Source organism: Typopeltis vanoorti, chromosome 25, assembly GCF_054136105.1.
Source record: "Typopeltis vanoorti isolate ZY-2024b chromosome 25, IOZ_Tvanoo_1.0, whole genome shotgun sequence".
Lineage (NCBI taxonomy): Eukaryota > Metazoa > Arthropoda > Arachnida > Uropygi > Thelyphonidae > Typopeltis > Typopeltis vanoorti.
The window spans coordinates 68,565,358-68,579,425 of NC_143573.1; the positions used below are offsets into that span (position 1 = coordinate 68,565,358).

The 14,068-nt window shown below is 38.0% G+C and overlaps 1 protein-coding gene across 1 annotated transcript in view; it reads right to left on the reverse strand.

Moving 5' to 3' along the window:
- The window catches only part of LOC150092820 (low-density lipoprotein receptor-related protein 4-like), a 1,164,745-nt gene that overhangs the window by 453,961 nt on the left and 696,716 nt on the right, over window positions 1–14,068 (reverse strand). The window contains exon 16 of the mRNA XM_090414290.1: window positions 10,214–10,390. Within this exon, the coding sequence (XP_090270416.1) occupies window positions 10,214–10,390 (177 nt within the window). The remainder of the gene's footprint in view (window positions 1–10,213; window positions 10,391–14,068) is intronic.

A 14,068-nucleotide genomic window follows, 5' to 3' on the forward strand; every position in this document is an offset into this window, starting at 1 on the left:
TGCATCAGTTCACTGCAAACTGTCTTGTACTTCCTCCATAACAACTTCTTTTGTAACACTGCTTGCTTGATTTCACTGTTCATCCATCTCACTCCTACTCTACTTATTCACTTTACTCTTGATATGTAGTTTACCAAGTGGAAAAACCTTCCAACAACTTTCTTTAATCCAGAGTATTTTAATAATAAAAATATGACTTCTGCATTACTTCAACCTTTGTATCACCTCTGGGTCAGGCTCCCACAGATGAGACCTCAATAAAGGTCGAACTGGGTAGTGACTCCCTCCCATAATGCATAGCATTATAGATGTCTGCAAGGAGATGTGCTTGGCATTATGGGATACCAAGTCAAGATGTGAAGTCATTAGCTTCTTTATGCAAGTTGCCCCAGTCCTGAAAATAGTTCAGGCGCAAACTTGATTACTTACACTTGGATAAAGGATTAATCAAGTATATAATTTCTTGGTATCTTTAATTTATAGTATAATCATGTGGAAAAATCTTCCAACAGGTTACTCCTGTCTGATTCGAGGTTTGGAAGACCTGACAAGGATAGAGTAGGAGGTTCTTATTCTTGAACCCTACACTACAGGTCTTTCTGTAATTTCAAAGTGACAGAAAGCAAATTTTGACAACAGACAAGAAATACTATGAATGCATAATAATGATTATAAATTTATATGCTTCATCAAACAGAACAGATGATGATTCTTACAGGAATTAGAGCTATAGTTATACAGTTATACACTTAAATTGTACAGAAGGTACAATTAAAATGTTAAAATTAAGGTATAACATTTCTAGGATATGCAGAGAAAGAGATATGTTAGAACATTTGGCAATGAGAACAAATGTCAATATGTGATCTATATATATATATGCCAGCCTGGTTGGCTGAGTGGTTAGTGTAGCTGCTCTCCAACCAAAAGGCTGTGGGTTTGAATCTCACCATGGGCATGGATGTTTGTGATTGTTTGTAAAAATAGTAATGATGGTGGGTAGTAGATGACGTTGGTGTAGATGATGATGATGATGGTAGTTGGAGGAATGAGTGGTAGTGACAGAGAGTTGTAGAGTAGGTGCCCTCCCTCGATAAGTCTTTAGACTCCCTGGAGATATTATGTAATAATAATAATAATAATAATAATAATAATAATAATAATAATAATATATCTCACCCAAGTGTTTGAATTTAGAGCTGGGATTCAAATTTATATATACGAGGTGTGGCTATTAAATAACGAGACTGGTTGCAAAAATGTGGTTTATTATTACAATTGTACAATTTAATTGTTATCTCCTTCAACATATTCCCCTTCTCTATCTATACACTGTTGAATACAAATTCTCCGTTGTTGGAAGCAGTGCAGCAACTCATCATTTATGATCTGCTCCAATAGCACTGCCATTTTCTCCTTTATCTCATTCACTAACTGAAAATGGGTGCCCTTCAATGCAGATTTCAACTTTGGAAAAAGGCAAAAGTTGCAGAGAGCTAAGTCTGACAAGTAAGGTAGATGGTAACACTGGGATCTTCTTATCAGACAGATACTGCTTTACAGACAGAGCACTGTGGGCTGAAGCAATGTCCTGATGGAGAACCCAAGTGTTGTTCTTCCACAGATCAGGTCTCTTTTTTCTCATTCGTTCTCTCAGCTTGACCAGAACCTCAAGGTAATAAAAAAAAATTATTATTATTATTATCATTACGGGCAACTAAGGAGTCCTCGGACTCATCGAGGGATGTCCTAACATCATGTCAAGAAAAACTATTCAATATTCACACAGTATCTATCATACTTTGCCATGAACTCATTCACAGTCATGATACTCACAACAGACTCTGGCAGCTTATTCCACTAATTTACCACTCTCTAAGTAAAAAACCTAGCTCTAACACCCCCCCCCCCCCTGCTAACCACACTCTTGCCCAGTTTCCATGGATGGCCACTAGTCCTGCCACCACCAGTCCTGTTCTCAAAAATATCCTCTGAATTAATCTTATAGAAACCCTTCAGTAATTTGAATGTCTCAATCATATCACCCCTTTTCTGCAACCCACAATGCTTCAAATCTGTTCTCATAAGGTTCATTCCATAGACTGCTATCATCTTGGTGACTCGCTTCTGAATCCTCTCCACCTCCTCCCCATCAAATGTTGGTTAACTGTGTGACCCTCTGGTACCCATTCAACCATTACTATGCCATTGATATAAAAAAAAAAAAAAAAAAAAAACCGATCAGCATTGCCTTCAGTTTTGACTTGCTCATTCTTGCTTTTTTCATTCTCGGTGACGTGGGAGTTTTCCAGTGCATCGATTGTCTCTTTGTTTCTTGATAGTACTGGAAAATACACATCTCATCACATGTGATGATCTTCTCCTGCAAGTCTGGCTCAACTGTCAGCTGTTCTACGATGTCAGTGCAAATTTGATTCCGGACGTCTTTCTGCTCCTGACACAAGTTTTTGGGAACCATTTTAGCACAGACTTTGTTCATGTTTAATTTCATTCATGTTCAACCATATCTGCTATCATCCGAATGCTTAATTGGCACGCATTGTGGACAATTTCATTAATTTTCACAACATTTTGTTTGGTTGCTGCCATGACAGGGCAACCTGGTCGTTCATCATTTTCAACGTTTTCTCGACCTTCAGAAAAGCATTTGTGCCATTCAAACATCAATGCACATGACATTACATTATCACCATACACCTCCTGCAACAATTTCAAACACTTGATTGGCGATTTCTTCAATTTCACAAGGAATTTGAGATTAACGCACTGCTCGAGTTTAACATTAGATATCATTCCAGCAAAGCGACTTCACATGTGTTTCTTTTATAACTGCCTACAGACTAACTACAAGTGACAGCGAACAATGCTTATCTCAACTACTTCTAGAACTTTCAAGGTCGTTCACGGTGCAAGCGCATCCCACTGCTATGAGTACACAATTCACAGCGTACATTGTCTGGTTATTTAATAGCCACACCTCATATAGATGAACACTATTTTTGAAGATCACAACTGCAAATTCAGACAAATATGCTTGTGGCAATTTGTACGACTGACGATTTTGAGTAGAAAGTGGTACACATTCAAATTTTTTAATTGTGCATAAAGGGGTAGCATTAAATAGGATAAAAGGCTGCACTAAGCAAACTGTCCTTGAAAGAAACTCTTTCGTGAAGGAAAAAAGTTTAAAATTTGGATACCTTGCAATGTCTCAAAGACCAAAGACATCATCTAGATCAGTGTTTCTCAACCTGTGGTGTGCGGACAACAGCTGGTCTGCGATGATGGGACAGGTGGTCTGCAGGCAGACTTAAATTAAATAAATAAATATATATATTCTTTAATTATCCAAACAAAAAAATTAAAATTGAATAAGTAAGTAAAAATTATTGAAATAAAATGGATACTTAAAAAACCCAACAAATAGCACCAGGATGTTCATTCCATGAGCATTTTAACACGAGTTAGGGGTGATAGCATTGTTTAAAGATTTGCTATTATTTATCGTCTTGAAATGGCAACCCACCTGATCAGGCGCCTTTGTGCAACCAGCACACCCTCATGGGGCGGCCCCAAGAATGAATTTCAGTTTAATGTGACAAAGTCGAAGGTTATGTATATTGAGGTGAAAAGATTACCACTGTATACCACATTGGTGGAACTGAACTGTACACCAGGAAATTGATGAAGCCAGAGACATGGGAGTGTTAGTGGATAGGGAGTTAAAGTTTAGGGCCACATAAAAAAGTGGCTAAAGCAGCTCATCAGATCACTTGGTTACTGAAGAATATTTTGCTGAGCAGAGACAACAGGTTATTGTTCCTCTTTATCAAGGCTTGATAAGATCTCATCTTGACTACTGCATGCAGATCCCAGCTCCAGGGTTTCTTGGTGATTAGGAGGAGGTGGAGAGAATCCAGAGGCGACTGATCAAGATAGCAACAGGTCTATGGAATGAACCTTCTGAGAACGGGTTGAATATTTGTGGGTTACAGAAACCGATTGATAGGTGGAAAAGGGGTGATATGATTGAGACATACAAATTACTGTTTACAAGATTAATTCAGAGGAAATAATCTTGTATAGTTATCAAGGGTGTTAGAACTATAGTTTTCTCTTTGAGAGTGGTGAATGAGTAGAATAGGCTGCCAGAGTCTGTTGTGTGAGCTATGACAGTGAATAAGTTCAAAGCAAAGTATGATAGATACTGCACAAATATTGGATAGTGCTTGGCATGATGTTCAAGGCCTCCCTTGATGAGTCTGAGGACTCCATGGAGCAGCCCATAATAATAATAATAATAACAACATCCAAATGGCTGCATAATTTTGCAGAATGTTCAGATATGTTGCCCATGTTACAGGAGCAATTTTGCAGAACAGCCCAATTAAGAAATCCCAAGTTAGGATAACTGCAATTTCAGTTTTAGACCATTACACTCTTGTTTTATTATGATGTTAGGACTTTAACTATTTCAATTTGGATAACTGTATAAGTGAATCTAATCATAACATGTGAAAGTTGGCCTCTCATTTCAAATTTATGCTGTACTCTGAATAAAAATATTCTGATATATCTCCACATTCAGCAGATTTTCGTGAAGGAGATTTGCTCAACCAGTAATGTATTAAGTGTTATGAATATTTTCTGGCAATGCATTCCAGTCAACCATAAATCTCCATGTAAATAGAATTTCCTCTTCATTCACTTGTTCACAACATTCTAATATGATCAAGAAACTGCCACTCAACCTTCTTTTCTCATCTTCCACTCTACCTACTATATATAATCCACTGTATAATAACATTGTAAAATCTCACCAACTTACATATTTCTATAATATGTAAGTTGGTGAGATGAGAGCAGAAGTAATGTGAATGAGAGCAGAAGTATGAAAGATAAGATTAGGAGAATGGAAGAGATAAATGCAAGGCAAATCAGAGTAGGAGAGAGAGAGAATTTAGGGAGTATGAGTGAGAGGTATGGGGGTGCTAGAAGAGGAGAGAATGGAAACAGTAGAAGAGAGGGAATGAGAGAGAGGTATGGGAATGCTAGCAGACGAGAGGATGGAAACAGTAGGAGAGACAGAATGAGAGAGAGAGATATGGAAGTGCTAGAAGAGGAGAGAATGGAAACGGTAGTAGAGATGGAATGAGAGAGAGGTATGGGAATGCTAGAAGACGAGCAGATGGAAACAGTAGTAGGAGAGACAGAATGAGAGAGGGATATGGAAGTGCTAGAAGTGGAGAAAATGGAAACAGTAGGAGAGAGATGTATGGGAGTGCTAGAAGAGGAGAGAATGGAAACAGTAGAAGAGAGAGGTATGGGAATGAAAGAAGAGTAGAGAATGGAAACAATAGGAGCGAGGGAATGGCAAGAGGTATAATGTATGGTGACTCAATGATCCGTGGTGTTCAAGATAGGATGCGTGAGGAGTGTTTGCCAGGAGGAACAATAGAAAGGGTGGCTATGGCAATTAAGAGAGGTGAAAGGGTGGATGAGATGATTGTGATGGTAGGAACGAATGACTTGAGTGGTAATGTAAGTCGGCCAGCGAGAGATATGAGATTTTTGCTTGAAACTTTACGGAAGAAGACAGAGAGAGGAAAAATAGTGTGCGTGTTGCCTAGGTATGATAATGATGAGCTGAGCAGAAGAGCGGTGATATTGAATGGCATAATAGCGAGAATGTGTGACAAGAGAGGACTGGTATATGTGGATGCTTGGAGTGCGTTTGAGGAAAGAGAGGAGTTGTATGCGAGAGACCATTTACATTTGAATGAGGAAGGACGTAGGCATCTGGAGAGATTGCTGTTCTGAACGAGTCAGTGTGTCCCAGGGAGGATGATAGCAGGGGTGACCTCTTGTGGGAATGGATACTTGGGAAAAAGGAGACAATGTCAGGTAACACTGAGCCCAGTGGAGTTTAGAAGGGATAATGCTGGGTATAGAAACAATGGCATTTATATGCTTTATACTAATGCCAGGAGTATCTGGAATAAGGGAGAGGAATTGGTGGCGCAGATAGCATCAGCCTGGCCAAATATTATTGCGATCACTGAGACGTGGTTGACAGAGGACTGGTATATGTGGATGCTTGGAGTGCGTTTGAGGAAAGAGAGGAGTTGTATGCGAGAGACCATTTACATTTGAACGAGGAAGGACGTAGGCATCTGGAGAGATTGCTGTTCTGAACGAGTCAGTGTGTCCCAGGGAGGATGATAGCAGGGGTGACCTCTTGTGGGAATGGATACTTGGGAGAAGGGAGACAATGTCAGGTAACACTGAGCCCAGTGGAGTTTAGAAGGGATAATGCTGGGTATAGAAACAATGGCATTTATATGCTTTATACTAATGCCAGGAGTATCCGGAATAAGGGAGAGGAATTGGTGGCGCAGATAGCATCAGCCTGGCCAAATATTATTGCGATCACTGAGACGTGGTTGACAGAGGGGGATATAACAACAGGAATAGAAGTTGCTGGGTATAGCATTTATCGTCAGGATAGGAGGGGAAAGCGTGGTGGTGGGGTGCTGCTTATGATAAGTGATGACCTATGTCCTCTAAGAGTGGAGAATTTGGAAGGAAGTGAGACAAATGATTTTGAGAGCGTATGGTGTGAGGTAGAGGTAGGCAAGACAGGATATTTAGCGGGGTGTTGCTACAGACCCAGGAGCACAGAGGATGGGGACCAGGATGTTTAGACAGCTAAGTTTGGCAAGTGCAAGAAGAATGATTGTTATGGGAGATTTTAACTTCAGTAGTATAAATTGGAGAGAGGAAGATGCATGTAGCAATAGGGGAATGGAATTTCTAGAATTCTTGAGGGACAAATGTATTAGGCAACATGTAACAGAGGGAACAAGAGGTTCAAAAGTTTTGGATTTGGTTATAGCATCAGAAGAGTTGATAATAACTGAGTTGATGTCTCTCCCACCAGTTGGAGAGAGTGACCATATGGTGTTGACTTGGAAAATGAATAGACATTCAGGAGTATCAAAGAGACGGGAACTTATGTGGAATTATAAGGCAGGTGATTATAATAGCCTTAGACGTCAACTTCGGGAAGTTTCATGGAGGAAGGAATTGGAAGGCCGGGATATCACCAGTGCGTGGGAAATTGTGAAAGAATATTTGTTATCAGCAATGGTAAGTGTATACTGCGAGTGAAGAAGAGGACGCAATTTGGAGTAAAGTGGATGACAAACAATATTAAACAGGAATTGCATGCGAAAAAGAGGCTATGGAAGAGATATAAGGAGACAGGTGAAGAGATGCATGAGGAATATAAGACACAGACCAGAAGAGTGACTAGTGTGGTAAGGAAAGCGAAACTGGAATATGAGAGGAGATTGGCCCTAAGATCCAAAGAAAATCCTAGGGAATTTTTTAGCTATGTGGCCAGTAGGAGGAGAAATGACTGTGGAAGAATGATATTGTGGGATAAAAATGGGAATAGAGTGACTGATGCAGAGGACATAGTGGAATTGTTCAATGAACACTTTATTGGAGTATTTCATCCTAGAGGAGTCAGTTTTAATGCTAGAGGGATAGGACTGGTTCGAGGTCTGGAGGTACAGGAGGAGAGTGTGTTTCAGATACTGAGTACTCTGGATGTCAGTAAAGCTGTGGGACTGGATGGTATTTTGCCACGAGTTTTGAGAGAATGTGCTAGGGAATTGACAGTACGTTTAACATGGCTTTTCAATGAAAGTCTGGCTTTGGCAAAGATGCCCAGGGAATGGAAGGAAGGTAAGATAGTGCCATTGCATAAGGGTGGTAACAAACTGGAAGTGTCTAATTATAGGCCAGTCTGTGAGTCATCAGTAGTTGTTAAGATCTTGGAGAAAGTAGTGAGGGACCGTATACAGCATTGGGCAAATGAGGGTAATGTTATCTGTGAGAATCAACATGGATTTGTGAAAGGACGCTCTTGTTTTAGCAATATGCTAGCCTTTTATAATAAAGTTACAAGAACATTAGATAAGGGAAAGGCATATACTGCAATTTTCTTAGACTTGGTGAAGGCATTTGACAGGGTGCCACATGATAAGCTGATATTTAAGTTGCAGCACATGGGTCTGGATGTCAGATTGGTCAACTGGATTCAGGATTGGCTGTCTGATAGGTATCAGAGAGTTGTGTATGGTGGAGCAGTTTCCAGGAGGCAGAGGGTTACAAGTGGGGTCCCACAGGGCTCAGTACTAGGACCTATATTGTTTAACCTTTATATGAATGACATAGCCAGTGGATTGCAGGGGGATATTCAGTTGTTTGCAGATGATGCGAAGCTGGGAAGGGTTATTAGTGATAGTGCAGATGTGGTAGCTCTGCAAGAGGATTTAAATAAGCTAGATAGATGGGCAAATGAATGGGGGGTTTCAGTTTAATGCAGCAAAATGTAAGGTCTTGAGGTTTGGGAAACATCGATGGGATGCTGCATACTCTATGGGAGGAGTTATACTGGAGGAAGTAGGGGAGACAAGAGATCTGGGGTTGATGATTGATAGAAACCTGAAGTTTAGGGGACATATTGCAAAGGTGGTGAAGGTAACACAGAGGATTGCTGCTATTATGAGAAGGACACTGACCTGCAGAGATAAGAGGGTTATCATTCCGTTGTATAAGTCTCTGATCAGATCACACCTGGACTATTGTTCTCAGATTTGGTCCGCAGGATTTGAAGGGGATAAATTAACTGTGGAAAGGATATAAAGATGGATGACAAAGATGGTTTCAGGACTGTACAAGGATAGTTATGAGGATCGGCTGAGAGAATGTGGACTGCAGAGTTTGGTGGATAGAAGAAGGAGAGGTGATATGATTGAGACTTTTAAACTGTTGAGAGGTGGTTACAGGGTTGACACTGGGGAGTTCTTTCGCTTGGTTGAACAGCGGGAAGGAGTGATGACAAGAGGCCATCCCTGGAAGTTAAGAAAGGAAACTGTGAGCAAGAGGGTAAGGAGTGGGTTCTTTGTGTGGAGGGTGGTTGAGCCGTGGAATGCATTGCCTGTTGGAGTGGTGGTAGCGAGAACGGTCAGTGAGTTTAAAGAGTGGTATGATAGACTTTGTGTTTCTCAGGGGGGGACCTCCTCTCGATGAGTCTTGACAGACTTTATGTCTTAGGAAGGACTTCCCTCGACGAGTCTTTTGACTCCTTGGAGGCCTGAATAATAATAATAATAATAATATTACCTGTACTCCATCTAAGCACGAAGCTCTGCTCACAAATGTGTCACAAAAAGTTTAAATAATAGCAAAAATATTATTTAAACTTTTTGTGACATATATGTGAACAGTGCTTGGTGCTTAGCTCGGATGCTTACATGGAGTACAGGCAATATTATAGAAATATGAAGCTAGTCAACTTCAACTAATATGATAATATCAGTCAGTATACAAAACTACACTGGCATCATGGTATCTAAACTCCCTAGTTCTGGAAGGAAGGACAGTACGTGTTTAGAGAATTCAGATATTAGGTATGTGCTTGAAATAAATCAGTAAAACTGTAAAAAAATAGCATCAGAACAATTGATTTTTATAGGTTAATTTGAAGGTCGAATGTTTGCAACATCAGATAATGTAACGTGTTGTACCTAGTTTTTTTTTTTTTTTTTTCCAACCATACAATATAAGCAACCAACACAATAAGTGCTAATGATCTTGAATGTATATCCAGTTGGAGTGCAATCAAGTATAATTTACAAAGCAGACAATGCCAGGGACATGATCTGCTTTGTAAATCATCAAAATCTGTGCAACATAATTAGATGGAAAAAGATATTGAATACCATTTAACATTTGTTTCTTTATTTGTATAAAAAAAAAGAATTTTTTTTATAAAATTCCAATCAATAAGAAACTGAAAGATTCCAATATTTGAGTTTCTTATTCGGTTTTAAAACAATGTGGATTTTATATCCCCTTAATTTAAAATTAAACTATTTTCTTTTCAAATATTTATTTATTATGTATTCAAATTTTGAAGGAGCTTTTATATGGATTTTAGACAGATAAGACTTTTCACATTGAATTAACAGGGAATAATAAACATTTCTTTAGTAGATGGTTACCTGATAATAGTAAAGTAAAAAAGATTTTTTGTAAGAAAATCATTAAAAAAAATTAAGAAATCAGTTCTAGAAACAATTTTAATTCAACTATTTTTTTTTTTAATTTCATTACTTACCTTCAGGTTGTCTAAGAGGATGGATCACAATAACATCCATTGGAAAATGTAATTTAGAGTGGACAGTAGTCATGTCTTGTCCTGTAAATTTGTTTGCACTATGAATACTCTTAGTATGCCAATCTGTCCAAAACAATGTATCTTCAAATACTGTGATTGCAAATGGATGGGGAAGACCTGTAATTTTTTATATTATTATTATGAACATATTTTAAACAGTGCATGAGCTATGAAAAAATATATATATATAAAATAAATAAAAATTAAAAATAAGATTTTGAAGAATTCAAAAGCAACAGAAGAATTATTATCTTCCAAGTTTTATATATGTATACATGTATGTGTGTGTGTGTGTGTATATATATATATATATTCATTCCATGATCCTAGTATTCTCAATGCAAAAAACGTATACCTCCGAATCAAAAAATTAGAAATAATCAAAGAAAATATGTTGAATGATTTGAAATTCTAATTTATTGCACAGAAGATAATTACTACCAAATATGAATTAGCATCATCTAAATCTATGTACTTTGTAGATTATATAATCATGTAACTGCATAAAAATGTAACATAAATTATAAGAAAACTGTTATTTGAAAAATAACATAAAATTAGAATAATTTTTAATGTGGCTCAAAAATTACAGTCAAAGGGAAACAACATGATAATTAGTACTTTGTTGTATTCCCTTAGCTTTTATAACCGTTTATAAATGGTTGGGCATATTATTTACTAGCAGTTCAGTCTTTTTTATCAAAACATGCCCATACGGTCTGCAATCTAGAAACAAGTTAATTTTTGTGTCTTGGGACAACTTCGTTTAATTTCACTTGTTTCTTCATAATTCCCCACAAATTCTCAATGGGGTTTAAATATAAACCCCATTGAGTGTGTGCTGGCCAAGAAATTACACTGATTTGCCTTTCTTTGAGCTATCTAGTAGTGGTCTTGGAAATGACAAGATGGGGAATCTTCCTGATAAAGGAAATCACCATCACATAAATCTTCCGATGCTGGTAATATAAAGTACTCGAGAATTACTTGGTATACTTTGGAATTGACTCTTTCATACACAATACACAGTCTACCTGAACCCTCTGCAGTCATACAAGCCCATACCATGACAGAGGCTGCAAATTTCACCGAACGTATCATGTATTCTTTATCAAATGCTTCTTGCTAAAGATACCAAACACGTATCCCATTGATGATCATGGGACACACAAAACATACTGTCATCGCTAAAAAGTACCTTTTTTCCAGTCCTCTTGACCCACAACAGTCTTTGCTTACACCATCACACTCTATCTGCCTTTTGCATGGAAGTCATAAGCAGCTTCGTCTTAGGCACACGTGATTTAAAATCCAATTTGATGCAGTTATTACCTTTTGACTGCTACTGCACCGATTTTTTTGGAAACTCCAGTTATTAGAATACTGTCTCAATACTTCTATTCATGCTTGCTTGAGCATATTTCAATTCCTTTGCTATAAACTGCTTAGTTTGGCCTTCTTTGTGTAGAGCCGCCATATGAAACTTCTTAGCTTCTGATATGTCACTTGTCTGACCCATGTTTAGCAAATGATTCATTAAAATCCACGCGCAAATGATTCCTCACACACGAGTCAGTCCCGCAGCTACTGAAATATATGCAATTTCCAGGCTCTCCTCAAAATCAATCAGCAAAATTTGTAATATTCTAATATTTTGAACCATGTTAAAAAAGATTCTAATTTTGTAAATGTTTTCAAAAACAGTTATAATTTATTAATTCTTATAATTTATATTACATTTTTATGTGTTTACATGGTTATATAATCCACAAAGTATGTAGATTTAGATGATGCTAATTCATATTTGGTAATAATTATTTTCTATGCAATAAATTAGAATTGCAAATCATTCAACATTTTTTCTTTGATTATTCTAATTTTTTGATTCAGAGGTGTATTTACTACCCTTTTACTCACTTCCAGGGATGGCCCATTGTCCTTGTTCCTTTCCCTCGTTCCATCATATTAAAAATCTCTCTAGTGTTAATCCGATAATAATCCCACCAGCCTAAATATCTAAACATATCCCCTCCCTTTTCTTCTATCCACGAAACTCTGCCATATGCCCTCAATCTATCCTCATAATGAATGTTGTATAGTTCTGATATAATTTTTGTTATCTGTTTCTATACCCCCCCCCCCCACATCCTGGAGCCAGATTAGAGCACAGAAATTCAGTGTGGTCTAATCAAACCTTTATACAATGGGACACCAACCTTTTATCTTTTGTGGTGAATGTTCTCCTTGATGCCTGTTAGACTCAATGTTTATTAAATTTGGGCCTTAATAGTAACCTTATTTTATTATAATCATCCACAAGGCACATATTTGTGGGCATCTGCAGGCACATGCAGATGATGCGAAGCTGGGAAGGGTTATTAGTAATAGTGCAGATGTGGTAGCCCTGCAAGAGGATTTGAATAAGATAGATAGATGGGCAAATGAATCAGGGCTGTCAGTTTAATACAGCAAAATGTAAGGTCTTGAGGTTTGGGAAACATCGATGGAATGCTGCATACTCTATGGGAGGAGTTATACTGGAGGAAGTAGGGGAGATAAGAGATCTGGGGTTGATGATTGATAGAAACCTGAAATTTAGGGGACATATTGCAAAGGTAGTGATGGTAACACAGAGGATTGCTGCAATAATGAGAAGGACACTGACCTGCAGAGATAAAATGGTTATCATTCCGTTGTATAAGACTCTGATCAGACCACACTTAGACTATTGTTCTCAGATCTGGTCCCCAGGATTTGAAGGAGATAAATTAACTGTGGAAAGGGTACAAAGGCGAATAACAAAGATGGTTTCAGGACTGTGCAATGTTAGTTATGAGGATCGGCTGAAGGAGTCTGGACTGCAGAGTTTGGTGGATAGAAGAAGGAAGGGTGATATGATTGAGACTTTTAAACTGTTGAGAGGTGGTTACAGGGTTGACACTGAGAAGTTCTTTTGCTTGGTTGACCAGCGGGAAGGAGTCATGACAAGGGGCCATCCCTGGAAGTTACGAAAGGAAACTGTGAGAAAGAGGGTGAGGAGTGGTTCCTTTGCATGGAGGGTGGTTGAACCATGGAATGCATTGCCTGATGAAGTGGTAAGAGCGAGAACGGTCAATGCATTTAAGGAGTGGTATGAGAGACTTTGTGTTTCCTAGGAGGGACCTCCCTCGATGAGTCTTGATAGACTTGTGTTTCTTAGAAAGGACCTACCACGATGAGTCTTTTGACTCCACGGAGGCCTGAATAATAATAATAATAATAATAATAATAATAATAATAATAATAATATTAGCTCAGCATTGTTAATAGGATTAATGTTCTTTGTTGTAGCTTCATCTTGTGATTATGCTGATGATGACCAGTTAGTTTCTGGTTGAAATATTTGCAGTAATAAAATTATTATATTCTTGTGAATACATATCTCATAAATATTATCATGCACAAGTTGCATTAAAAATTTGTCCTCTCAATATTGCACAATTCTCTGAGATGTCTTTACAGTCTTTGGAATATGTTCTCTGGAGTTCAAAATTCTATCTACAATCATCCCAAGATCTCTTGCTTCTCCCTCCTCCCCTTCTTCCAGTATAATTCCACCAAGAAAGTAAAAAGCATCTCATTTGTGGATCCCAAATTTCATTTAATTCAACATTTAATTGAATTAAATGGATATCCCCATTCATTTTCCTACCTTTCCAGCTTACTCAAATCCTCTTTGAGGAGCCAAAACATCAGCACTATTGCAAATAACCTTCCCAAGCTACACACTGTCTGAAAACAACTGAATATCAACCT